This window comes from Ziziphus jujuba, chromosome 3 (genome assembly GCF_031755915.1).
Source record: "Ziziphus jujuba cultivar Dongzao chromosome 3, ASM3175591v1".
Classification (NCBI taxonomy): domain Eukaryota; kingdom Viridiplantae; phylum Streptophyta; class Magnoliopsida; order Rosales; family Rhamnaceae; genus Ziziphus; species Ziziphus jujuba.
The window spans coordinates 14,632,734-14,660,427 of record NC_083381.1 but is presented as its reverse complement, the minus strand read 5'-3'; the positions used below and the strand labels follow the sequence as shown (position 1 = coordinate 14,660,427).

Here is a 27,694-nt window from a genome sequence, read left to right as displayed (position 1 = left end):
AATAAATTTTCTTTTTAAATTTTGGAGGAGATAATGAGAGTCAAATTTCTTTCAAGTATATATATTTTTTTAAATATATTTTCAAAATCGTTACAGATCAGCTTCATTAGAAAAGAACAGTTTGATAATTTACACAATTTGTGAATGAAAGGTTCCAATTTAGAACTTTTTTCCAAAAAAAACTAAAACAACTTTCACGAAAATTTACTACTTATCAATTCCATTGGCAGCTCTAGTAAGACTATCTGAAAAGCAAGTAACCCATTCCATTTCTCTCCCATTTCAAAGATCACACAGTATATAGATTACAAAAGCTAGCAAAGTTTACAACAGAGAGAGTTACACTAAAAGTTCCTAAAAACAGTAGAATGATCAAGATTCAATTCTCAACCACAATATGTACAGTCTGTTAGTCCTCCCTTCAAAGGAAAAAACTATGCTTTGTTTATCTGATACTGGCAACTGACTCTACACCTCCCCATACAAGGGCATTGATTATCCGGCACACCAGAGAAGCACCTTATGCTTCTTTTGTGACCACCCTAATTCCACTCTTAGAGAGAAGAAGGTCTTTCATTTCTCTGTAACTGTTAAGCTCTTCAAGAGCATCTGCTGTTTTTCGAGGCACGAAGAAGTCGGAAGCTGTAGAAAGCCCTTCACCGGGTTCAGGCTTCAAGGAGTGGGATGAGTAACAACTTGCATCTTGGCGCAGAGGAGGTGCTGTCCTCAACATGTGAACAAGAACACCAACAGCAGCGCCTTGCGATGTTTTTGGCAGTGACTGTGAAGTGGACTCAGAGGCATTTTTGCCATCAACATTTTGACTGTTCACACAAAATTTTGAATACAGACAAACATATAAATACTAAAGCATGGTTTTTGCTGACAAAGAAAGCCGAACGGAAAATGAAAATGTGATTATATACCCTCATAAGAGACTAAAGAAAAGCCAGAAGAGGTAGCATAAGCTAAACCACAGATATAAGAGCAGGTAAAAAACCAAAGGGATCAGAACTATTGGAAACACCCTTGCCAATTCCATATATCCTAGCGACGCGGTACAGCACAATGAATGAATAGTCCATGAAACCCAGTGATTGTTCACAAGTCAAAACCATATTGAATTGTCAAGTGCATCATGGCACTAATCATGTGTATTAATGCTAAGGGAATAACAAGTAAAACTGCATGAAAAACATCTTTATTTGACAATATGACTAATCAACTACGTTAAATTTCGAAAGAACACCTCTTGAACATTAAACATGGTAAAATATCTCCTAATCACCCACCAACAAACTGATTCAATGATCCTGAGAGGCATGCCTAGTAATTCGAAAACAAAACCAACAAGAAAAGCAATAAAGGATGCAAGCAAATAGAAAAAGCAATAATTAATAAAAACGGTTGAACAAGTATCATCGCTGGATCAAATATGATGCTACGCTGTAATGCCTTATGACTTTAATATAGCAACATAACTAATAATCTCAAGTACCTGGCTTGAAAATCTGATGTATCGACATCATCAACATCAAAAGGACAAGAAAAGTCACAATCGTCCAAGTCATCCTGCAAAGACAATCTGCTAGAGCTTCTAGAAAATCCAATTCGAGGTGAGTCACAAGAAGATAATGGCCCTGAAAACCTACCTGAATCATCTTTGCTGTCTTTTATGACCTAGGAAACAAATAACAGTTGGGACTTAGCAGCTATCACAATACTATATAATTGCACTTAAAAAGGTATAAACACAGAAAAAGTAGCATAGCTAATAAGAAGAACCACAACTACCTTCTGACCAGCATAATGATTTGTTACCCCGGAGTGCATTTCTCCAGCCCTTGAAAGCTCTAATTTTCTAAATGACCTGATTCCTGATGGAGACTCCTGAGAAGATTGATCAGTTCTTGTGCTTCTGGGAGATAAAGGAGGAAGTGAATTTCTGCTTGAATCAGAAAAATTGGGAGAAAGGTATCTCGAGCTTCGGCCTGCCATTGGAAGTGGGATAGTTACAGGAGCAGTTTCTGAATGCATACGAGTTAGCCCTGAATTAGGAGTTCCACTTGAGAAGTATGTTGGGGGAGATGGGGATGGGGATGGCGAAAAGGGAGGTGAAAGCTGATACTCATCGTAATTAAAAGCCCTTTGATTGATTAGGGGTCTGTAGTTCTGGGCTCTGTTACTGCCCATATCAGTAGGAGGTGATGGATAATCATATGACATTGGAGATGGACGATATGCAGGTGGCGACCCAACAAGGATTTGATTCTGCATATAAGGAGCTGCTCTGTGAAAACCACTAGTCCAGCTATGTGGACGTTGAAGAGGTGTAGAAGATGGAGGTCTTATTCCTCTCGTTGGGAAAGAAGTTGCACTAACACCCTTGTCTGAAGAAGGGAAAGATCTTAGCGGGTCGGTGGCGGGGCTGCCCACGTAATCGGTAATTATCTTAGGTGGCATCATTATAGAAGACTCAAGGTTGAAATCAGATAGTGATGAGCGGTAACTGACAGACACGCAAAGACGACCAGGATGCGCCTCTATGGGAGTGAAACTGTATTCCTCCATCAATTCCTCTTCTGCCCTTGAGAATGGATCACCAAATGAGGACACCTTGTAAATAATGCCAAAATTGTATGCATGCCTAGAAGTATTTAGCTGTCGAAAAACCCGGTATGCTGGGAGAAGCCTCATTTGCGAATACAGAGAACGTAAAAGTATGATTGACTTCTTATATACCTTCTTGTAGGAGGCAGAAGTTTCCCCTACATGAGGAACCACAACCCGAGGATTTTCATACTGAACAACCCATCTCTCTATCACCGTCTCAACAGACGTCCCAACTGTATTAGTACTACAGAGATTGTCCACAGATGAAGAACCAAGCCCTTCCCGAACAAGTATTATGTCAATTATCATCGGATCCATAACATTTTTATGCCAAAAGTTCAAATTATCTAGAGCTGCAGGACGATCTCCCAGTACTAAGTTGAACCATTTGTCACTCTTTCTCACTCGAGGAACTGATGAAAGATCACCACTACGATCATGTGGATGAAGGGAAGGAATTCTAGAGTCCAAAATAATGTGCAAACTCTTCAGAAGAAATTGGGAAACAATGTATTCCAATTTCGCCAGTTCAGGCTGAGAAGTATTCTGAACATCCATACTCCTTAAATCACAAAATCTCCAATTGCATTCCCAATCCTTCTCATAAAAGCATTTCCACTAACATAATACAACCCACGAAAGCCTCCGCTTTCCTAATTTGATAGCAGATTACCATACAAAACAAAATCTTGGATTCAATAATAAAATTGCTGATGCTTTCCCATAATATCTAAGACTAAAAGAAACCGAGAAGATCAAATTACCTTGTCCAAAGAAGAAACTTTGTGCTCCAAAAATGTGTAACCTCGGAAGCTTTTAGAAGAGAAGCAATCCAAAAATTGAACTTGATGATGATTCAGCCAACCAACGAGCTAGAACCCTATATATATATATATATATATATATATATATATATATATATATATTTATACAAACATATGGATCAAAATCAGCAACCCAAATGACCCATTTCAAAATTAACAAACAAAGCAGGCCAAATCTTTCAACATCCAAAAAAAGAAAAAGAAGAGACGTGAAAGGAACAAGAATCACTCATCTGGGTATCAAAGAATCAAAGCAAAAATACCCACCAGTTATGGGAAAGTATTAGATTCATGTACAATCAGCGGAATCTAAAGCAGGATTTAGAGTAGCAATTCTACAAAACATTTAAAACCGTTAAAATTACAAATTATAAAAGGAATGCATTTGAAATTTAAACTTACCAGTTAGTGTACAAGACGTAGAAGCAACTAAAAAATCCAAAACCATCATCCACAACGTCAGGAATTGCGTAGAGCACACAAAGTCTCTCTCATCCTCAAAATTTCAACTTTTTTTATTGCTCAAAAAGGAAAACCCAATAAAAAAACAGTCATAAACAATCAAAGAAACCCATAACTAAGTGATCAACCCAAGAAACCCAACAAATTATTAAAAAAGATGGGTGTCAGCAATCTTTGTAATGGATCTGAGAAAATGCAAATCCAAGTTGGGAAAGTGGTTTTTGGAAAAACACAAAGTGGGACTAATTAATTTCGGTGGGATTAGCTGCAAAACTTGTGCTTTTTGGATGGACTTTTGGCAAAAAACCAAAAAAATAAAAAAGAAGGATAGAATTTCAGGTTTCAATCCCAATGGAGTTCTATGCAATATTTTCAATAAATTTATATTTATATGATATGGTAGAAATGAACCATTTGGGTATCTCATATATCATATACATATATATGTGTCGAAAGTAAACAAACTTTGCGTCCTTTTCTGGCATCAAATTTTATTTTTATATGTATATCATTTTCAAATGCCTTCTTCTTTCTTCTGTGCTAACTGTATACATTCAGCGACTCTTTGAAAATAAAATAAATTGTTTTTCTTTTAAGTTTTATAGAAAATAATTAAATTGTCCTTATTGCCCCCCAAAATTAATTAATTAATTGAACCATGTATGCTCTAACTGCAAAAATGCATGGATTTTTCCTGTCACAGAGAGTAGGAATATTGCTTTGATTTTTTTTAAATAAAATAAAATTAATTAGGTACATTATGTTCTTAAAATGTTAAAAAAAAAAAAAATATATATATATATATATATATATATTATAGAATTTGTGCAAAGAAAAGTAGTAAATCTGATGGTTCTAAATGAATAAAGAGAATTTCGAATAAGTATTTTGTATTGATTTTCTTATATATAAAAAAAAAAAATCTGTTTTAAAATAAATGATATTTGAAATTTTTTCGAAGAAATAGGATTATAAATAGTAAATAAAGAATGTCTCAACTAATGGAACCAAAATTTACCCAAAAAAAGAGTTATTTGATTTGGTAGCTAAAATATATATATATATATATATATATATATTAAAAAAAAGAAAAAAAAAAAAGTAGCAGTATGAGAAAGACAAACTTTTAAAGCAACTAAAATAACATTTCACAACTAATAGAAGCATCCCAAGCCCTTTCATAGTCAACATCAGAAATATACATTTTAGTGTACTTTAAAACTAAAAATTGAATATTTAAGCCAAATTTAAAATTTAAAAAAAAAATTATTTAGAACCTTTTAATTTTGTTTTAATTGTAGTTAAATTTATACTTTCAAAATTCTACTATGGATCGAAATCGTGGGAGTAGTGCCTTGTAACTTTTATAAATTTAAAACCCCAATTAGATGTAATTTAAAAAAAAAAAATTGAAAAAGTTCTAAATAATAGTAACCACGATTAAAAATAAAATGTTTTTATAGTTGACGCCACTTTTTATTTGAATAGTGATTTTTTAGAACATTTTTAAAGGTTTTGTTTATCAGACAGCTATAAAAAAAAATATTTTTTCAAAAAATTTGTCTATATATCCTATCAAGCTATTATCGTAATTTAAAAAAATAGACATTATCAAAATAATTCTTTTACTTCTCGAAGCTTTATTAGATATTATGAAGTATTTTTAAAAACAAAATTTTTCATAAAAAGTTCATTTTTTCAAAAAAAAAAAAAACTCAATAAAATATAATTAATTAATAATTATAAATTACATTCTATATATTACCATTTAAGAATAATTTTAAAATTATTTATACTATTTAAATTTAAACTATGTCAATTTTTATATCATATAAGTCACAATTCACATTCAACATTCACTGTTGAAGAGAAATGCTCTTATTCTCAATTCATTTAATGACCTGATTTATTGTTTAAAATTTGAATATTTGTTTCAATAATTTGTTAGGGATGCTTTTTATTTTGAAGAGAACCACCAGACTTTCAATTGTTTTGTTTAAAAGAAAAAGCATATCAATAAATTTACAGCACTATTTACAATTTATCCAGTCCCAATGAATTTCCTTTTACAAAAAAAAAAAAAACCAAAAAAAATGAAGAAGAGAGCCCAGTGAAGCTCACTTAATTATTTCCCTTTTAATGACTTTGGTTTTACTCTAAAACCAATAGAAATATAATTATGTCAAACTTTAACAAGGAGGTCCATAAAATTCTCAAGTGAAAAAATGTGGTTACCACGAGTTTATTCCTCCCCTAAGTCTCCATTATGTAGCTTAGGCAATATATTTATTTTATTTTTTATTTTTTTGGGACACCTGGTGCCAAGCAAAAATCGGGGCAGTGAAAAAATAACTTGTGCTGTATTGTAATTTAAAGGCCTTGAATAAAATGTAATTTGGTTAACCAAATTGATAGTACCATTGAGACACTGAAAACATTATACAAGCATGAAAAGAAATCTAAACAAATAAATATATGCTTGAATATATATATATATATATATATATATATATACAAAGGACAGTCCTATAGGCTACAAAATTGAAGTGTTGCCAAAATCAGTCTCCGCTCCATGCTCTTCTACATGTTAAATGGCGGCAAAGACCATAAAATTGCACCAAACTCCCAGTCTTTCTCGTAGGCTTCCAAAATGGTCGTAACGACAACAGAAGGTGTATGAACTGAAGAAGTGGGCTTCACAAGAGAGATCAAACTTTCAGAAACACAGTATAAATGCTTTAGCAACATTTGGTTAAATCAATCTTCCGAATTTCAGTCTCATTATCTTCCTTTTTTTGTTGGCACGATGCTTAGCAGCAATCTTCAATTTCCTCTTGGCGTGTCGTGTGGGATTGACGACGGCCATGAGCTTTTCTTCAGTTTTCCTCTTATCCCTCTTCGCTTTGAGATGTTTTCTGATCTCATTGTAAGTTTCAACATATAATTGGGTGCCAAACGTCTTCCGTAGGGATTCACAAACTTCCTGAGCTAATTGCTTGATATCGTCTGGAAAAGAATACAACCCCATTGATAAGCAACTCATACAGATTACACTCTGAAAGTAAAATGAAATAAAAGGATAACATAATATACGGTGCTTGCTCATTCTATCAAATTATAGATGTGATTACTTAAGGCATAAATTATATATGTCATTCTATCAAACAGGTATGAAATAGTATTGGGGAGAGAAAAATCACCGGAGATCACTTTCCCAGCAAACCCTTCGCAAACTTTATACAATGGCAGCAGAATGTCAAATGCATAAAGTGCATGGTCCTCCCCAGAAATTTGTACAGAAATCTTTTTGAAAGTACCAAAGACGATTTTCATCTGCATGCACAACCAACAGGAACTTCATTAAAACTATCTAATGTATTTAGCTTGACATACATAGCTAAAAGCTTTAAGCAATTTGAATTAATGGCAGCTTGATAAACTAGAAAATAAGGTATACACTCTCTCTCCATACATGCAGATCAAGAAATATCCAAAAGACATAAATCATTAAGGAAAAATAGCATGTAGAAATATGCACAGAAAACTTCAATGAGTATAACAACAATGTAGAAAACAAACCTGAACATCCTCCTTTTGAAGCACAATTTTACCCATCTTCTTAAGCAGATTGGAAACAAGCAAGAATCGGATGTCCATAGGGTGGCCTTCATCATTTTTGTCAGATACACCAGAGGTAAGAGATAAAAACATGCTTTGGCCCTTTTTAGTTTCCAGCAACTCTAAGGATTTAAGAAAGCAGCCTTGCTCAAGTGGTTCAAGGGTAGCCCAAAACTTTTGAGGCTTTCCATGCTCCAATAGCCCCATTAGAGAATGCACACCGCATATAGCAAAGGCAAGATTTTCAGTTATCAGATCACGTGCAGTGTCATCATCAAGTTTTGTCTTCAGTTGACAGCAGAGTGAAACAGCTATTTTGAACAGTCTACTTGGCCTCATAAGAAAATGAGTTTGAATTGATTTTTCATGATTTTTTTTACTAGTCTCTGTTACAGTGGCAAAGTACAATGCCACTAATCGACTTGAAATGTTGCGCAACCACATGTGAGGATGCAAGAGCAATTCACATATAGCTTCCCATAAGTCCTAAAATAATGAAACATAATAGAATAATTACATAATGAAAATAAAAATATCATGGAAACAATTTTCAAACCATAATAACCAAAAAGTATATGAGTGTTACAGCTAGATCACTTGACAAGGCATGCAAACAACTAGCCATGTCAATACAATTCGGCCATAGTTTCTTTACCACTGGTTAACTGGCTGAGTCAAGTAAGAAAAAATTGGGTGCACAAGCATAGAATAACAAACTAACATACATTTTCACGTTACATGACTGGAACAGTTAAATTTGTTGCTTACCTCAAGGTCCCTCTTAAAGCACATGTCCTGGAACTGATGCAGCATTTTCTCCAACATAATAAGTGAATAATAAGCCTCCTTCCAGAAAGGAACAATAAATTCATCACAAACAGTAAGTGGCGTATTGGTAACACCACTGATAGTGGACTGTAAAATGCTACGAGCCACAGGCAATATAGTACTAATATGTCTTTGGAATTCTGTCTTCATAACTTCAACTTCAACCAATAGTCCCAAAACCTGTATAAACACAGTCGTAGCCATCAAACAAGGATCACTATAAAAGAATGGAGACAAGAAAGAGAGCCATCAATTATCAGACCTCTAAATATAAGTAAACCTTAGTAGACACGGGAGAACACACCCAACATGTGGAAATATTCCATATTTGTCAAAATATCATATTTGGTAATACTCCAATAAAGCACACATTTTCTCCCATGTACCATCAATTATCATAAAAACCACCATCTGAAAATTGCAGAAGTTCTATAGCAACAAAGAGTTTGAAGCTTTAGCACAGATGATAGAAAAGGAAGAATATTTTGTTCAATTGTGATTTGCATAAACTCCGTATTCGGTAATCAGAATTTTGATGGGTAATAATAATAACCATAGATGATTGATGCTCTTGACTATTCAAAAAATTAGAACCTTTCTTCCTATTTTTGACTGCAAACCTGACTGCTTGCTAATACTTAAGTATAATGGGGACAAGGTACAACACAGAGCAACAATAACCACCCAGAGGAGAAGGCTTTTGTAGCAACTTCAGACATACTACACAATTCAGCGAATTTTACCTGTGCTGCAGCACTCCACAATTGCTGCTTCTCGCCCAAATACCAAGATATACTGTACTCTAGGATGGAATGAAGTGAACGTTGGCTTAAATGGCCAATGAGATGCTTTATAGCTGCACCAGACATGGAACGGACCTCATTATCCTGATCATTAGCCAAACAAACAACCAAGTGGACAAAAAACGTCTGTGATTGCTCATCCACAACACTTTTTGGAAACTTAATGATAATTGTATGTAGCATTTCAAGCACAGCTTTTCTTCCAATCGGATGTTCAAACCTGCAAGCCAATTATCTCATTAAAAATAAAAATAATATATAACAATATCAGCAATTGTTATCACTTATCAGAACTTGCCTCAGATTAGAAAGCAGAAAATCCAAATGCTGTTGCAAACGTTTTTCTGACAGATGATAATCGAGTAAGAACCGCAAGAGAATCTGACTGCATTTCTGGCGTATCGGTTCTACTTGACTTGTTACCATCAATTCTGCAACTTGAGTCACAAGATCATATATCTTTGGAACAACTAGCTTTCTTTTGACCATTGCCTTTAAAAGTGCAAGGGCAACAAAAGAAGGATTCCCTTTTAGATCATCAAACAGTGGAAACTGAACTAACAAATGTAGCTCTTCTGAGGAAAGAGTAATTTTGGTACCCCCAAGAAGCACAGTCAACAAGTTTAGGCATGACTGCATTAAAGAACTGCTAGCATTTACTGTGCTTTGGGCAATATCAAACAATGCCGCTTTTATTTTATCAGCTTGGGATTCAATAGATGGCAAAGGCATCCTTACAAGCGGAGTCAGGCATTTAAGGGATGCAGATAGAACGTCTTCATACTTGGAACTCAAGCAATTTCCCAGCAATGAGACATAAGGGTCCAACATACTTAATAATCGTGCATCACTTTTGATCATTTTAACATTCTTTACACGTTTATGCAATATCTTAAGTGCAAACACTACAATAAGATGTGAACATAGTGATTTGGTATCTATAATCCGGCGTGAAGATAGTCTTTTTCCACGCACAACCTTTTCACCATGCCCATTCACCCCTGCGGTTGAAGAACTTTCTCCCTTGTTATGTTCATTCTTGATCCCATCTTCGACAAGGCCATATACAAAGATAAAAAGATCAGTCTGATTCACAGATGGATTGCACTCAATACCTAAGGCTATGCTATTTAACATGCTTTCTAATTTTGTTTTGACTTTTGGATTTAGATGCTTCTGCAAGTTAGAGGTAACAGGTGACAGTAATTCCATAGCATGAGTTTTGAATGTAACGCTTTGTGCAATCAATTTCAGTGTCTCAAAAGACATTCGCTTCCTAGTTTCTTTCATTTTGGAAGCAATTTTTTCCACCTCTTTTTCCTCGGAAACATCTCCAAGAATATCACTCTCCACTACAGACAGAAGATCTTCCAAACAGTAATCAAGTTTCCCAGTAACAGGAGTCGAAAGAAACTTCGACAAAATGGAATTCAGTGTGTAACCCAACACGTGCAGCTCAAACCCCCTCTTCAAGGTAGTTCGCAAAACCTTGACAATGAACTGCAAGTATTCCAACCCAAGCTCCTTCAAGCAAGCAGCCAAGGCAGACCTAGCGTCATCACGGATGCTTTCTAGACGATTCTTCAAAAAGTTTGATATACGATGAACAATGGTTGGAAGCTGTGAGTCCATTATGTCTCCTGGAAGCACCTTTAAAATTTTCAGTGCAGCAAGATTGATGTTAACATTGACCCTACCAGAATCCGAATCAAGTAACTTTTGTATCTTTGGAAGCACAACTTTATGAAGACAGGTTTGTATCTCAGATGCCATAGCAGAATCACTACTCACTTGCAACATTAGTGAAGAACCAGTTGCTTTGGTCCCAGAATCAGAAGCATTGTCACATGAGTCCTTGGCTTCTGAAAAATGAAACTGGTCTAAAATAGAGCAAATTAGCCGTACTAGAATCTTCTGCTTATCTGGATTCATGGCCATCTCGCTAAAGCATCTAGTCAACAAAGAATAGTATGATTTCCAATCCATGTCCCTAGAAATTGAAGCAAGGGCCTCTATACATGCATTTTTTACATGTTCTTGTTTTCCTTCATCAAAAAGCAAATTGAAATAGAGAGGTATGAAAACTTTATTTGTAATGTCCTGGAAGAAAACAGCAGCAAAATAAATTCAGTGAGTTTGAAGAAACCTTTGTAGTAAAAAAAAAAATAATAATAATAAAATAAACTAAAAAAAAGAAAGAAAGAAGAAGAAGAAGAAGTCATTACCTCCGAAATACAGCTTGAATTGATAACATTCTTAAAGCGTAATAATGCTCTTGCTACTCTATGCTTCTGCAAAAATAAATACCAATCTGTGAGAATAGGAAGTAATAGTAATGTAATAGCAAGCAGCAAAAATGATGAAATTATTTCTCTTAAAGGCTATACAAGTTAATACAGCAATCTTTACTACATAAACACCAGACACGATGCTTTTCTTACTGGAAAAAAACATTGGGATCAATATCAATCATTGCATTGGAGAAGAAGCATTTGTATGAGTTGTCCAAGAATTGATCACAACAAATACGAAGGTAAACAGCTTATATGCAAATGGTACGAAACTGTCATTTCTCGTTGGAGAAAACCATTAGGCTTTGAATTTTGATTGTGACTCTTTGACTGTTACCATGTCCCTTCTGAGTTACCCAATTGGGAAGACAACTTCTAGGGTTAGTGGCGACTATTTTTCCATTTCTACGCAATGGGCCCTTTTGACTTTTTTGTTTAGTTAAATGACTTTTAACCCCCCAAAAAAAAAAAATTTTAAAAAAAAAAAAAAAAAAACCATTGAGAACAATTTTAATCACTCCATTTGAGAACAAGCATTTATTCTGAATTGACCTATGAGTGATTAGTACAAAAACACAGAACGTATACAGCTTACAAATAAATGGTAAAGGAACTGATTGACTTTTTTTTATTTAAAAATAAATAAATAAAAATAAATAAAAAATTGAAAAAAGATAAAGATTTAGAGGGACTGAGCTCAAAATCTCACCTGTACATGGATAATATTGTTGAAAAAATCCATTTCAGGATCCTCATCACAAAGAGCCTTCAATGAATTAAAGCTTTTTTGTGGAAGTTTCTTCACCATTTCATTTAGTAACTTAATCCATTCCTGAAACCAAATCAAATAATCATAAATGAATGACAACAATAAAGAGTAGTTATATCATTATATGTATAATTTTTCTAAAACTTGTTAGGATTTAAAAGGTTTAAGGTGGCCTCAAGGCATTTTTGCCTAAAGCCTCAAGGCATGTGCCTATAAGAATGCTAAACTAATCTATATACCTTCCAGACAAAAGTATCCCCTCCCTTCATAGTGTTTCCCATATGCTTCAGAAGAATCTTGCTAATCATACGCTGAATGCACGCTTTTGTCCACCAACCATCATCAGACACTCTACTTGTGTGCGGCATGTCATGGTTATCATTCACTTCTTTACCAAGAATGAGAGCAGAAAATTTAACAAATTCGACTAATGAGTTAAAAGCACTGGGCATTAACTCCCTCACTTTCATATCATGCACACAATGGGACAGAATGACCAATGCTTGATCATCTTTAATCGTATAGAAGAAATCAACAGTAATTTTTTGATAAGCTTTTTGTATAGTGTCATAATCAAGGTCATCCAGTTCCATAGCAGAGGTTGCATTCAACTCATGTACCAGTTCAGCCTGCAACCAATCAAGAGAAAGAACAGCAACAAGTATGAAGCTGAAAAATAAAGCTCCATAAAAAGCAATAATAAGGTAAAAGAAAAGCAAGGAACAAGCATTACCAAAATGCGCACAGATGGGTCCACTACAGCAAGAGTGTCCACAAGATCACAGAGACTTGATCGCTTAGCTCGATCAATGGCAACAAACAGTGGAGAAATTGCATTCAGAATTATTCTGGTCATCTCTTTCCCTGATATTGGGATCATATACCGTACAACTTCTATAGCTCCTAAACAAACATCTGCAATATGAATGAAAGAAAATTTAAACATCAAGCAGAACTTTTAAACTATCAAATTTCAAAAATTATATTACTTACCCAAATTTTCAACCCCCTTTGTTATAAAGGGTAGCAAAATATCCACAAATTTCCTGGCTGATGGTGGATCCTTTATGTACTTCGACAATAAATTAAAAATTCTTAATTCTGTCTCCCCGGGAGATTTGACCAGTTTTCTGCCACAGTAAAAGAGTATATCTTAAAGAGGAATGATTTACTAACAATTTCTTTCATTTGCTATGCTAGAATTTCTTTCAAGATCAAAGTAATCTATATCATGCCAACATGAAATACAAATTGTTGACTACTATGTAAAGCAGATTAATAAAAATTAAAAAAGACAGAGAAAAGAAATTTATATTTTTCTATTTGAATAATATCTTCACATATGCCTTTTATATGTTAATAAAAATTTAGTGATTGAACATCTTCTTTCATATATTTTTGAGTAAAGAGGAAGTATTGTGTAAGATAATCATTAATATGGCACCATGCCAGCATCATACCTTTTGATTGCAGAATCACTTAGGAAAAAGCATTGCAGGTTAGAGATAAGTGCATCAACATTAGGAAGCAGAACTTTTCTTACAGCACTCTCTTCCTCATCCAACTCATTATCAAGAATCAGTAGGTTCTCAATGAACTTAAGGACACCTGTTATAATAGCTTCTGATGCGGATGGAACAGTTAGAAATGAAAATATATCAGGAACTAAATTATCTTTTCTGTACAGAAGTGGTACAAGGTTGTCACTTTTGGTCATAACAATGAAGCAAGAAAAAAGAGAACTAGGCTTCTCCCCACTAAAACCCTCCTTCTTGAAACCATCGACTAAAGTTTCAATTGAATTAAAGAAAAGGTCCCAAAACTCACAGCCAAAATCATGATCTTCATACTTATTAAGAACAAAGGAAACAATTTTCAGGCATAAAGACCTCAAATCCTTGAACTGCTTCTGAGCAGAGCTGGTCTGCAGAAAGACAATAATGTTTATATTAAGCAAGCAGCAATAGTTATATTAAAAAAGAACTAAGCTACCAAAAAAATGAACCATTGTGACATACAGTTCACTTGATTATAAGTAATAAACTGGAAAATGCAGTTTCACTCCGTTCGGTAACTTTTTCTTGACAGGAGATATAAATACTTATTAAAAAAGATATATATTATATGCAGGGTCTTATGAGTACAAGAAGTACTCTTACAATGACAAATCCATTAAGGTAGGCATACTTTAAAAATCCTACCACAAGGAAGCTCACATGGACATTAAAAATATGATTCTTCTATGACAAAGACAAGATTCACCTCGACATCTATCCTCAAAATTTTTTCCACTACTTTGCAGCAACAAAAGAATAAATTCAATACTATAAACTTCCAGAGGACAATCTCTTTCCTGCTGCTATCTTCAATAATTTAAAATGAAAGGAAAATAAATTATTTCAAATATGTAGAAAGATGTCAGCATATTTTGGTAAGATTTTAGGATACTTCTGTGGATTTAGCCTCTAGTTTTGTTCCTTTGTGAATAAAACGTTTGCATGAAGAATTAGAATCTGTGGACACCTTTTATGGAGAAAAAATTGAACACACTGTATACATGGCTGACTCTGAACTGGTGTCAGAAATTAGATTGGATACTACGAGAACAAATTGCTATCAGTTATTTTCTTTTGTTTTGGTCATTGGCTACGGGATTGCTATGATAAAAATAAATAATCATCTTAAATGGATAGAGAAAAATAGTTTCTGGCTTCAATTTCAAAATCCCTCTATGTAATTTCCATAACATCTATCTTTTAGGGTGTTGAAGAGTGTTCTTTAGGACTGATCTTCATGCTTCTTGGTACGGTATCTCGTTTATTATAATTAGATGGTCATATAGTATGTACTCCTGATCCTCTTTTAATGGCAATCCAATGTTCCATAAAGTTTACTTTTAAAATATAAATAACAGAAGTGAAAGTAAAAGCTGCCTCAAATCACCAACAAAGAAGCAATGCTTTTTTAGACCAACTTATACAAAAATTACTATAACCCTAATCTTTCACTATCTACAATTTTTCAAGAAAGCTGCTTGGATTTAATTATCTAACATCATAAATCATAAAGAATCACTTATACGGCATTTCAGTGACCATATTTTAGGATTTGATGTTTCTTACACACCCTGTACATGTCCATAATCATATTTATTTACTCTCTTTGAAATCCTCAACAGCCTTTTGGATGGAAATTTTCTTTTATGAATATTGTAACAGTATCACACATTCATTATTGAGAGTATAAACCTAATCAGAAGAAAAAGCATTTTGATAATTTAACACCAAATATATTGCTCTGGTAAATGAATTTAATACCACATGTATACTAAACAAAACAAGTGGAAAGCTATTTTGATGCAAAAATCAATCAACATATAACACACATAAGTTACCGAAGAAGCAAAGCATTTTGACCTGGTAACACCGCATCTACACTTTTTTTTTGTTTATAAAAGACAACCTTTCATTCATAGGAATCAATACAAAAGATAAAGGGCAGGATAAGAAATCCTCAAAAAACAAAAGAACATATTAAAAAAAAAAAAAAAAAAAAAAAAAAAAAGAAAAACAACCACCCCTGACATCATTCCAATTTACACTAGGAAATACCACATCTACACTAGGAAGCACTGATAAATAAAAGGAGAGATATAACGCAAAGCAATACCTAACCATACATGTTTTCCAGATGCAACATTCAAGAATGATAGAAAAATTACCAGAAACATATTTTGTGCAGCACTGTCTTGCTCGAGCAAAGTCATGTTGGCACCAGAATGATTTTCAACTGATGAACTACAGCCTTTTGCAATATCAAGATTACAAGTGCAGCTTCCCAATATCCGAACAACACATCCCATTAAAAAATCAAGAAAAGGTCTAACACGCAATTCATCAAAAACTCCAAGAATATCTTCAATTACATGCAGAAAACCATATCTTTTCTTCCAAGATAGGGCAGTTATACTGTCAACAGAGAAATGCTTCAAGAAATTCAATGCCCGAAACTTTTCTATAGAAATTATGGCTGAATCCCAATACCAGTCAGATGTACCATCACTTCCCACAAATATAATTTGCAATGGCTTTATCAACAATGTGAAGAAAAGAGGGAGCTCATCAACATCAAGTTGAGCAATGAAACCAAGAACAGCCTTCCGAAAATTTACACTTGAATGCTGACCAAAAGATAAATCAACTCAGCAAGCATAAAATGTGAATGATAAAATGGAATTGTAACACATAAAACTGCAGCAGTAACTAAGCATTTTTATAAGAACCAATCAGCAACTTTTGCAAGTAAGAAATGGAAATGGATTCAGAAGATCATATTCTCAAAGAAATGAACTTTTGAGAATACAATTCAAATATAAGGATATTTATTGAGAAAGAAGGTATTTCAAAATTTATTATTCAAAACACACATACACTGTTACCATTAAAAAGCAATAGATCTATTGAAGGTATCTTATGTATTATTACATATATCTTTTGAAATCGTTAACGAAGGATTAAAAATGTTGTATAAATTTGTTGAAATCATCGATGAACAATTAGAAAACAATGGATTTATTGAAAGTGGGGTGTGTGCATGTGTGTGCGCGCGTGTGTATGTGTGCATGTGTGTGTGTGTGTGTGTGTGTGTGTGATTCTAGAGGAAGGAAATCACTTCATTCCAATAACTGGGGAGGGATTTCTTTTCCAATAAAAGGGGACATACTAAATTAACTAATTGTACATTATATGTAAACCAACAGACACATAACTCAATATATATATATATATGCACGTATGTATACGGATATCAATGGTGGGAAAAGAGAAAAGAATGTGGGACACAAAGTATAAATACCACAAGAAAGCTCAAATATGAACACCTTTCGAGAGGCACGTTTCTTCAATTTCCTGACTTTTGGCATCAAAATACGGATAACAAGGGGCAGAAGATAGGCTCTGTGATGTTCTTCAATCTGATGAGATTCTCTGGAAAGACTCCATGTTGTTAGTTCCTCTCTAAAACTATCAGAACTAGATAAGTTTTTAAGATGCTGCTCATATGGCAGAAGGAAGTTGTCCTTCCATACACTCAGGCAATCAAGAACCTTCATCTGTACCTCAGCATCATTTTCATCCAGAAGCCTTGAAGAACACCAAAAAGAATTTCATTCAAACTTCCTTGGTGAAACTACTAAATTCAAGTTAACAAATGAAACAAAAAACACAAATGGATAAGATTTTTTACAAACCTATTCTGCAATATATCTTTAAGGAATTGATTCAAATAAAAGGACTTAAGGTTCCGCATCAATCTCAGCAAGTTTAACCATTCTTTGAGGACACTCTTCCACTCTTTACCTTTGCAAACAAGTGAATTGAATTGTCCCGAACTACAATCAGAAATTATAAAAAGCAACATTAAACCTCTGAAAAATAAGCATCAGTAGGAAGTATAATACCAAGCAACCATTACCTTACAAGGTCGTCAGACTTATAGCCCAGGAACTTAAAAAACAAAGGTGCAATATGTCGAGATCGAGACTCAACAAGTGCTGGAATTCTTTGTAAAGACTGGAGCAACAAAGACAATACTGTTGCAGATGGTGTGCTATCAGATGCAGGAGTAACAAACAAATTAAATCGTTCAACCAGATCTGAAAAACAAAACCAAGTTAATAGATGAACTTTAAACCAAATTAGCAAACTATTCATAATCCATTCATTATTTCATTTGCAATATGATCATCATCCTCCTTAGATCCCACGAAATTTTTGCTTCCCAAATTTGACAAAACAACATAAATTTACACAAATAGTATCATCTATCATATGGATCATTTTTGAGTATGTATCATTTTGTAATTTAGTGTATCGGACAATACATAACAATCTCCAAGACTTTTAAACAATATGACTTATCAGCTATTGTAAAACACTAAAAACCATGTGAATCATATTGATATTTGGTACAGAAACAATGGCCATTTAGATCCAACTGAAATAATCTACAACTGCCATGGAGAAGATATCCAAAGTTGTTTCCACTGTCCAAAATCCAAAAACTAAAAGTCACTTAACAATCACTTGTTGCGTCTATTGATATACTGATATTTCAAAAATACAACTGCTAAAACCAGTCATCACAAGGACATAACCCTAGTTAATATACGAGACAATAAAGTTAAGATACAGATAAAAAATCACAACTAACACAAGAAATCATCATAAATAAGTAGACACATACCACTCGACTTGTTAACAAAATTAGCATTCATTTTGTCAAGTTGAACATTTGAGTCTTGAAATATGCTCAGGCATTTTCCAAAATAATTTATGAACTCTTCCCATACAAGTCCAAAATTTTGGCTTATCAACAGCGCAAGGCATTCTGATGCAGGATTCCAAAGGTTACTAAACCGGTTATGGAAGACACCTATAATTCCATTCAACAGAAGAGGCACATAAGCTTCAGGAATCCTTCCAGCAGAGAGATCCATCTGTACTTTAGAGATCAACAGAGTAACTTTCCTGCTGGTAGTAACTGAAAGAGGAGTTGTCTCAATTGAGAGAAGTTGCCGCAGAACCTGATATTTAAAAAGAAATTCAGCATAATATTGTATAATTAGAACATGAAATCGAACTATAAAAGCAGCAAAAACCAATCATACATTACAGCTCTTGCTATCCATATGACAAGTCTGAGAAGCTTCTGTTTTCATTTTCTTTGCCACTGGCTGATCCTCTGTGCGTGTATCATAATTCAGAGGTTCATAGTGGCACAAGATTCTAAGAGTAGCAACACGAATTCCTTTGTCCCAGTGACACAAATTATCTGCAAATACACTTAATGCATCTGTGATCCTTTCTGCACTAAGTTCAGGATGATATAATCTACAGCTGGATTCTTCTTCCATTGGCCTATGATTTGAATGTTAGAAGAAGGTTTTAAAAGGATATACATTTTAAAATGCAAGCAAATCAATATGTCAAAATGTACATGCATTTCAGCTTACCCATGAAAAGAATCCAAAAAATCTGCTACAGCAGACAATACTTGTGAACACGATTTGTGCCTTCTTGCAAGCTGCAAAAATTCTCTTGTTTCATCGAACCCATATTTTTTACCACAAAGCAATTGGGAATAGGATTTTAAAGCAGCTCCAATTATACTTTCGGAAGCTTTTCTAGGGAGACTAGCGACATTTTCTGAAAGAGTACCAATAGATTGAATGTTAATACTAAAAGAAAATAAAGGAGGTGACAGGAGCTCATCAAAAGAGCAGCCCAAACTACCTCTATAAGATTCAGTTACTAAATTCCAACTATTAGAGTATCAGCCAAAATTTAATGTGAAGGAATAACATGCAAATAGCAAACACAAAATGTAGACATTCCCAATGACCCATGCCAAAAGCCCCTACCAAGAGATTCAGTAAGATGGTAGATAAAACAAATATGACTGGCTCATAAAATTCAATATCAAATGCAATGCAAAACTCAAAAACCCAGCTAATGAGTGGCAATAATTGAAACCCAAAGTCAGTGAATGCTGGAATACTAATTACGTTTCTAACAAATATTCCATTGTACGCTAGTTTTATACCTTAAAAGATAGGGGTGGAGACGGGCAGCTTCTCATTATCATGTAATTGGTTACTTGTTATTTCTTTGCCAATTTGATAAGTTAATGTTTGGCTTTGTTTTCTAAGCTTTATATATTAGTCAACATCAACTTATTGATCTTTAAAATTCCCAGTACAAATTCTAATTCCATGTGTGACAGGTTAGAGATCAGAGTCAGAAGAGCTATTGTATAAGAATATTCTTTGGATCCAACAAAGACATGTCACTGCTTAATACGGTTGCATCTTCTGTTGGTTTATGATGCTGAGAACCCTAGATAGAATGCTTAGAATCCTTTTTGTACTATCTGTCTGCTATTTGACCATTATAACCTGTTCCACTTTGGTTTCAAACAATTTTCTCCACCCTAAATACCTAATCAGAAAAGCAACCGTTTTTTATTACTTGCAAAGAGCCCAAGCCTTTTATTTAAGTCATTTAAAGTAGCCTTGTAGGATCTTATATTCTTCTTAGTTTGCTGCTAAAATCAGAAATAATACATCAGAGTTCTTTACAGGTCTGCTCGAACCATTTTTGGTTTCAGATTTATTATGTCAATCCTAACTCTTTAACATGCACCAAGTCCTAAAGCATCTTGTTCAATATTACATTTTACTCATTGAATAGATCATAAAGCAGGACAAAAGGGTCCCCAACAATTAAATTAACAATAAAAGTTAGGTGCTTTACCAGTTTCAGCCATTAAAAGCTCATCAAGAGCACCTCTCAAATCAATCAACAAGGATGAATCTGCTTCAACCTCAAACATATAAGGAAAGCAGCTAACGATTCCCCATAGTAGAGCCAAATCAGTTTCATGCACTTGAGTACATGATGCGTTCCCGGATAAAATATCATTTATCACCTTAATCCAATCGCTGACAGCTTTCCGCATAAAATCTTGGATCTTTGAAAGTACGTCTTCAGATCTTCCATCTAAGAAGTTAAAGCTTTTCACATCCACATGCAGCCTCTCAAAAACAGAAAGTAACAGGTACACAACTTGTTCTTGTGAAGTTTCTATTAAAGTATTCATGGCTCTGAAAATTCAATCAGAAAAGCTGAGAACTATAGTCCAGACAAAGGAACCATAGAAACATCCACAAAATAATTAACATATGGATTTTACCTTAAAATGTTAACTCTGAAAATATTCAATATGGAAGGATCCTTCCGTAATAGCCCTCGCATGAAAGTTAACAAACTGAAACCAAGCCTTCAAAACATCAATAAAGAAAAATAAAATAAAAAATACCAATAAAAAAAGATCTTTAAAAAGCCAAAAACCAGTGAAAGCTTACCTTGAGTTCTTTAACCCAAACACAGGAGCCCATTGCAATGAACACGCAGAGATGGTTGACATGTCATTATGATTATGGAGCCCACTGAGAATACATAGCATCAGCTGTAAAACCTTATCAAGAACCTGTAATAAATTATCTTCTTCGATCAAGATGCCAGTAGGCAAGATTAATGTCCGCAAAAGCAAATCCAAAGCATCAAGCATTGGCTGGTAATCTACAAAACATTTTAAAGGTTTAAGCATACTATAGACTTGTATACCAAAGCAAATAAATACTAAAGAACACCAATAACATGAAATAGACAAATTATTGCTCACCAGAAACTCTTCGCCCATCATTAATTTGAACCATAGAAACAAGCAGTGACAACAAGTAACTCAAACGAACAACACGTTTGTTTTTTATACAGTCAGCTACTTCCACATATAAGCATTTCCACATTAATTTCAACTCATTGGGCTCTATCTCTTCACATAATCTTTGGAAGGCAAGAATCAGAACTTCAACAATAGTGTCTGAACCTGAGATAGACAGAGGAACAAACAGAGGATAAGAACTTCCAAAAATTAACTCCTCATAAAATAGATTGATCATTGACTAAAGATTTTCTCTGCCAATGTAAGTGCGTTATCAGCAACAACTTAAACGATAATGAAAAGATAAAATACTTCAACTTTGCCACCAAATTAAAAATAACCAACCAATCAAACATGAAATCAGATAAAGATAGAGGATTTGTCCTATATCACTTTTCAAAAAACAAAATGAAACATAAAAGAGAGACAGACAGATAGACAAGAATTTAAATATAATTGGTATTTTAAAATCAGTTCCACTATATTAAGACAGTTCTCCCATTCAATGTGACCCCTTGAAAGACGTTACTGATTCAAACTTTCTTACCATAAAACCCAAGCTATGAAGTATTTAGGACGAAATATTTAGCTTTTAATTCAAAGTAAAAAAAATCACAAAAAAAGCAACTCTAAAACCCACCATTTAAGCTTCCCAAATTAGGTCTTCCAAGTCTCTCATACCTCTGTACAACACCTCTTAAGCTATCCTCACCTCTTAAGTATCCTCTCTCCTTTATTTATTTGAAAACCTATTTATTGTTTTTGATAAAAATTAGCTCTAAGACATGCATTGCACGTGGATCAAGTCTAGTACATATGGATACTGATAGACAAGACACTATGTTGTTGTAGTAGTGCATCTTACAAGTACTATTATTTTACTTTCTTTGTTTAAATATAAAACATCCTTTTATTGCTAGGAAATCAATAAAAAGGCCATCTTATTATTCAAAAAAAAAAAAAAGAAAAAAAAAAGAAAAGAGACAAACAAAGAAATGATGTCACAAAAAAGGCCAGTAAGTAAAGCAAAACTCAGCCAATTATCAATTACAAAGTCATATGAAGTTGCTCTCTAACAAGTCCACATGAATATGATCAGCAAAGGAAAATCAATCATTTCAAGGATGTGAAGGGAATGGTAAAAAGAATGTCAATTGAAAATTATAATAGATATATATATATATGTGTGTGTGTGTGTGTGTGTGTGTGTGTGTGTGCGCGCGCATGTGTAAGAAGTTCACAACAAGTTAATAGAAAGGTTTACCTCGATTGAATTTTTCACCAATATCAAATATTGAATCATCCATCAGTAACTGCAATACTTTCTCTGCTTTAGAATGGAGCTTTGATGAGGTTCCTCTCATAACATAAAAAAGTAAAGCACTGACTCCATATTTTCTGGTAGCTAGAGGTTTCTTCACAACTTCAAATATTATTTTCCTGACACCTGTTCCAATCCAGTAATTAAAGAGGAAAGAAATCGCCTATCTTTTAAAACGAAAATCAATTTCAAGATAACAACACTTGCTGAAGACATCAGAACCACATGAACACAAATAAATAAGTGTAAATAATAAATATACAGAAGATGCAGAATTCAATGAAATTCTATACATATATGAGCTGCTCAAACCATATATCATTAACTAAGAGACTAATTTCTCATTTAGAAAAATTAAGAAAGTTTGTCAAAAATTGCAAAGCATTGTAATAATACTTTCCAACTTCTGAGAGTCATCAACAAAAGGCTAATCCACACCACATTTTACGACAAAATTATAATAAAAAAAATAATCAATCTAGAAAAGATAATTACTATACATTAAAAAATACAAACAAATATAACTGCCATAAAGATGTTTGCATCCTTTTCCCCCACTTAATTATGTCAGCATAGCAAACTGCCCAATATAAATGACAGAATATAGCCTCATTATACCTTCCCTGAGCTTATTAGACGGTGCATTTCTCAGCAGAAAGGACACTGCCTCTGCCATAAATTCCTGGATGTATTCCTTCGAATAAAACCTTAATTTCATTGTAACCCTAAAGAATAACAGAAGAAAAGAGAACTTAAGCAGCAACATCCATGGGAGTACATACAGTGGTATGAACACATTTATACTTATGTAAATAAAAATATCAAACAGACACCATACCATCTCATTCTTTCCTGTTTGATTAACTCATAAATAATTTACATGGCAATCATCACAGTTAATTGTGCTATTGTACACGCATTACAATGAACAAGCCATTATCATCCCAAGTAATTTACTTCTTTTGACAAGAAACATAAACTTATACCAAAACAGGAAAAACTGTTAAATTTTGAAGAGAATAAGAAATAATCAAAAATACAAAACACAAGTATAGCTATTCTACAAACTAAAACATTAGCCAACTCAACTTTAACAAATAAAATGGAAAATTATTGAACTTTTTTGTTGTAGATGCACAAAGTGAAGCAGAAACTTTATATGATTTCAAGATCTTGAGATCTTCTTCAAAGATTCTCCCGTTCCTTTCCATCCAAAAAGCCAAATGAGTGAACCAACACAGCACATTTCCATAACACTTTCCCCTTTTCCAACCATCAAAACCTTTAAAAATTAAAGACAACCACCAAGTAGTGATTCACACACACCTTCACTTCAAATAGCAACTTATACTACAGCAACATCACACTGAAGGAACAAAACATTACAGTTTCTTCACACCAACCTCAAGATATGCAGGTCTCTTAACCCTGATTAGATCACTTTCTCCCACAAATTAGATACTTAACTATGACATTTAAATCATCCCACACTAATTTGTAATTAATGCTACTTATTTCTAGATTTCCCCCAATAAATCCCACACTAATTTGTAATTAATGCTACTTTGATTTTTATCTCTTTTTTACATCCATAACTTATCACCACAATATTCTCTGCTCATCCAGCAAAATACCAAAAATATGTTTCCTTCTTCAGAACAAATCTAAAAGCTTCATACTTCTTAATAACACAAGTGCTTTTACACGAATTTGCAAACCAAAATTACAGTGCAATACAGCAACTTACTTGAGTACATTTACAATATCGTTTACAAGGTACTTCTGTAGATACATCATAATTTGACACCAGGATGTAAAACTCTGCATGTATAGCAACACATGGAAAGGGAATTCATCTCAATATTAGCCATATATCCAGAAATAAAAAGGCAACAAAAAATAGACAGCTTATAAACAACACCAGAATTAAGAAACAGCTTAGACCTGCTCAATAATCTCTGGTTCCCTATCTGCACCACTTTCTAGGAGAGAAATTAGAGAATCAACAAATCTTGGCAAGAAGCTGGCAGCAACCCATATCCAGACGAGTCAAAATGCAAAAAACGAAAAGGAAAAAGATAAGAACTTCCTCAATTGCCAACTAGCATTGAAATACAATAGCAAAACAACAGCAATCCTCCAAAAGTCAACTTATGGGAGGACGAACTCACGGTATAAAATCCTCCAGTATGTCTCTAGATAAAGCTGCAATTAGCCTGCAAAAGAACCACATTCACTATCAACCTATAGGAAGTTTAAATTTAACCAAAAAATAATAAGAAGAAGAATAAAAAAATCAATATGCAAGAAAATTAAATAACAGAAAAGAAATTTTGGAAGACTTCAGCAGCCTTCAGGTCTTCAAGACTAAATGTTAACTTGTTAAGACTCTGCCACTTATTAGCCTGAGTTGTAGAATAAAAAAAAATGACCAAACATCACCATTAATGGTTGCTATTATGAGATTTACTTATATGACACCAAATGTCATCACCAGAAGAGACTTGGATAGGTTTGGAAGCATTTAATATTTTTACATAAATTAATGTTGCTGATTGTTATCATAACTGGCTGTACAAAAGTATCGCATTACATTCAACAAGAATCAAATTGGTACCCAGATACAAGTTAAAAAGAAACAACAAACAATCTAATTTATCTCCTCTGCTGAAGTAGTATCAATTGATTTCACAGGTTAGCAAACCCTCAAATTACAAAGGATACAATGATGACATACTTGCCTGTACTCCTACTAATTGATTTTTAAGCTAAAGCAAGGTGCTCTAGGGCTTCCATGAAAATAATTCTAGACAATATTGGAGTTCATTGTTTTGTTATAGGCCACTATTATCGGTGCAATCTTAGGAATCCAAACTCAACTTATTTCTATCAAATTTTTCATAAAGAAATAGTGAAAAAGGAACATAAAAATTAACACACAAGTGAAACCTTACAAGCATAGAAAGATAAACTCAAGGATTTCATTTTTATACCTTAGAATAGGCTCAAGTGAAAGCCTTGCTTTCATTTGTAGTCTGGATAGAAGCTTCGTTAATATAGACTCCTTGTGCAAAAGCACCAGCGGTAATGTTTGCACCAAGGGAAGCATTTCTTCATAGAAAGAAATAAAATCCTCTGCGGTGTTCAATTCCTAGAAAATGCCATTGGAAAAATCAGATTTTTCTTCCTTTTTTTTTTTTTTTGGTGTTTGGAAAAAAATAAATAAATAAATAAAAATTATAAAATTTCTAGTAGAGCATAAAATAAAAAAATCCATACCCTCCATTCCACGAGACAGTCCTTGAAGAAAGACAAACCCTCGGAAGGCTCAGCCTTAATTGGGACAAGGCTATGGTATACATCAATGTCGATGTCTTCTATCCTCTCAGAGAAAGTCTTAAACTGTAGAAATACAAAACCCAAACATAATCATAAACCCCCTCCAAAAAAATAAAATAAAATAAAATAAAGTACTAAATTCACTACTATCCCCATGGGGTTTAGGGTTTAAGAAGTGTGAATCGGTGTGCGAATTCAGAAACAGAGAGGGAAAAAGAGAGAGGGAACTCACAACAAAACGACGGCGTCCGGGTGATTTGTTGAGGGACTTGACGGCCTGAGCATGCGACGGCGTGGCCATTCTCTCTCTCTCTCTCTCTCTCTCTATGGAAAATTCAAGTTTTTGATAACCAGAAAAATCTGAATGTTACAGTTCGACAGCCTTTTTCCTTCTTGGGTATATATGTATATTCATATATATATGTTAAAAGCCAGTGGAAGGGTTTTCAAGGAAGAGAAGCGGCAGAGCGAGAGAGAGAGAGACAGACAGAGACAGACAGAGAGATTGGCTGATGCTTTGGCAGAGTGGTTCTCGCCGGCGCGTGATAACTGAGTAATAAACGGATCTCTTTTGAGGGTTTTAACAAGGTTTTATCAATCACAGTAATACACGTCTAAACGACCTGTCGCTGAACAGTGAATGCTAGTACGAGTAACAATATGGTCGTTGGATCATATTCGACCCGGTTCGTTTTGGATTAGAGGAGCTCATGGGCGTCTCTCTCAGGATGCTTATTAAAATATAATAAGGACATTTATAAATTTACACGATAAAAATGTATAGATGTGTGCCATTAAGAGCTTAGCTTAATTTTTGTTTTTACTTTATATAGAGCTTTAATTTATTTTTGTTTTTACTTATTTTAGAATTTAACTTTTTAAGTCTTGTTTGAAAATTGTCAAAATTAATATGAATTTGAATGGTTTTTAAAAGAGAAAAATTATAGGTTCAAAGGAAACTAAATATCATTATAATGTGGAAAAATTAGATTGAAAAATGAATAATATGCTTTAGAATATGTATTTTATTAAAGTATAATTTTATCCTCAAATTTTAAAATATAAAAAAGTTAATAAAAATTCTATTTTTTAAAAATTTATATTAAATATCCTTGATTTTTTTAGAGTGGCTTGGAAACTCTATATTAAATATTCCAAACTTATAAAACTCCTTTAAAATTCTCAAAAATCTAGATTTCCTATCCGAAAAGAACGGTCATATATTACATTTAATATATTAAAAAAAGTTGTAATATTTTATTTTTATAAAAAAACCTGATTAAAGAAAAAGAAAAAAGAAGAAAAGAAAATTTAATATATATTTATTTTCTCTTGAAGATGGCGCCGAATTCTCTAGATAGTTCTATTCCAAAATCTTTGTGGTACAAGAAATCGTGGCCGTCAAACCCTACTACCCAAAACCCTAATTATCAAACCCTGCATCTATAAAAGGGTCTCCACATTTAGGGGTTTTTTTTATTTATTATTATTATTATTGTTGTTGTTGTCTCTCTATGATTACTAATATTTGAAGAAATTATCCA

At 33.6% G+C, this 27,694-nt stretch overlaps 2 protein-coding genes across 9 annotated transcripts; both read right to left on the bottom strand.

Moving 5' to 3' along the window:
- Positions 1 to 246: 246 nt before the first annotated feature.
- LOC107422305 (autophagy-related protein 13a) lies at positions 247 to 4,342 on the bottom strand. 6 transcript variants are annotated; one of them, XM_016031738.4, is made up of 5 exons: positions 3,840 to 4,333; positions 3,378 to 3,493; positions 1,795 to 3,301; positions 1,499 to 1,680; positions 247 to 824 (listed from the first exon to the last, which is right to left on the bottom strand). In XM_016031738.4, exons 3-5 carry the CDS (start codon positions 3,169 to 3,171, stop codon positions 521 to 523), a joined length of 1,863 nt encoding a protein of 620 aa, XP_015887224.3. In that variant the 5' UTR covers positions 3,172 to 3,301; positions 3,378 to 3,493; positions 3,840 to 4,333; the 3' UTR covers positions 247 to 520. The 6 variants fall into 6 exon arrangements, with proteins under 6 accessions (XP_015887224.3, XP_015887222.3, XP_060671645.1 ...); XM_016031736.4 differs by having other exon boundaries at positions 1,795 to 3,266; XM_060815662.1 differs by lacking the exon at positions 3,840 to 4,333 and adding an exon at positions 3,705 to 3,772.
- Positions 4,343 to 6,268: 1,926 nt separating this feature from the next.
- LOC107422300 (uncharacterized) lies at positions 6,269 to 26,720 on the bottom strand. Of its 3 annotated transcripts, none has more exons than XM_048478348.2 (31): positions 26,383 to 26,720; positions 26,091 to 26,213; positions 25,805 to 25,962; positions 24,983 to 25,027; positions 24,756 to 24,834; positions 24,559 to 24,632; positions 23,430 to 23,536; positions 22,755 to 22,937; positions 21,452 to 21,655; positions 21,132 to 21,348; positions 20,960 to 21,046; positions 20,521 to 20,870; positions 19,221 to 19,413; positions 18,876 to 19,125; positions 18,452 to 18,791; positions 17,681 to 17,861; positions 17,457 to 17,597; positions 17,088 to 17,349; positions 15,930 to 16,388; positions 13,669 to 14,132; positions 13,202 to 13,338; positions 12,942 to 13,123; positions 12,448 to 12,837; positions 12,149 to 12,271; positions 11,374 to 11,439; positions 9,447 to 11,248; positions 9,089 to 9,368; positions 8,286 to 8,525; positions 7,479 to 8,003; positions 7,100 to 7,232; positions 6,269 to 6,905 (listed from the first exon to the last, which is right to left on the bottom strand). In XM_048478348.2, exons 1-31 carry the CDS (start codon positions 26,449 to 26,451, stop codon positions 6,652 to 6,654), a joined length of 8,118 nt encoding a protein of 2,705 aa, XP_048334305.2. In that variant the 5' UTR covers positions 26,452 to 26,720; the 3' UTR covers positions 6,269 to 6,651. The 3 variants fall into 3 exon arrangements, with proteins under 3 accessions (XP_048334305.2, XP_015887217.3, XP_048334306.2); XM_016031731.4 differs by having other exon boundaries at positions 20,960 to 21,034; XM_048478349.2 differs by lacking the exons at positions 23,430 to 23,536; positions 24,983 to 25,027; positions 25,805 to 25,962; positions 26,091 to 26,213; positions 26,383 to 26,720 and having other exon boundaries at positions 24,756 to 24,830.
- Between the last annotated feature and the right edge of the window lie 974 nt (positions 26,721 to 27,694).

Bases quoted from the DNA above. Each gene is read 5' to 3' on its own strand.
- LOC107422305 (XM_016031738.4), bottom strand. From the start codon at position 3,171: ATGGATGTTCAGAATACTTCTCAGCCTGAACTGGCGAAATTGGAATAC. The intron at 1,681-1,794 runs GTAGTTGTGGTT...TTTGTTTCCTAG, and splicing joins ATCATTATGCTGGTCAGAAG to GTCATAAAAGACAGCAAAGA. The intron at 825-1,498 runs GTACTTGAGATT...TTGTGTGAACAG, and splicing joins ACATCAGATTTTCAAGCCAG to TCAAAATGTTGATGGCAAAA.
- LOC107422300 (XM_048478348.2), bottom strand. From the start codon at position 26,451: ATGGCCACGCCGTCGCATGCTCAGGCCGTCAAGTCCCTCAACAAATCA. The intron at 26,214-26,382 runs GTGAGTTCCCTC...GTATTTCTACAG, and splicing joins CCGGACGCCGTCGTTTTGTT to TTTAAGACTTTCTCTGAGAG. The intron at 8,004-8,285 runs GTAAGCAACAAA...TCATTATTTTAG, and splicing joins GCTTTAAGAGGGACCTTGAG to GACTTATGGGAAGCTATATG.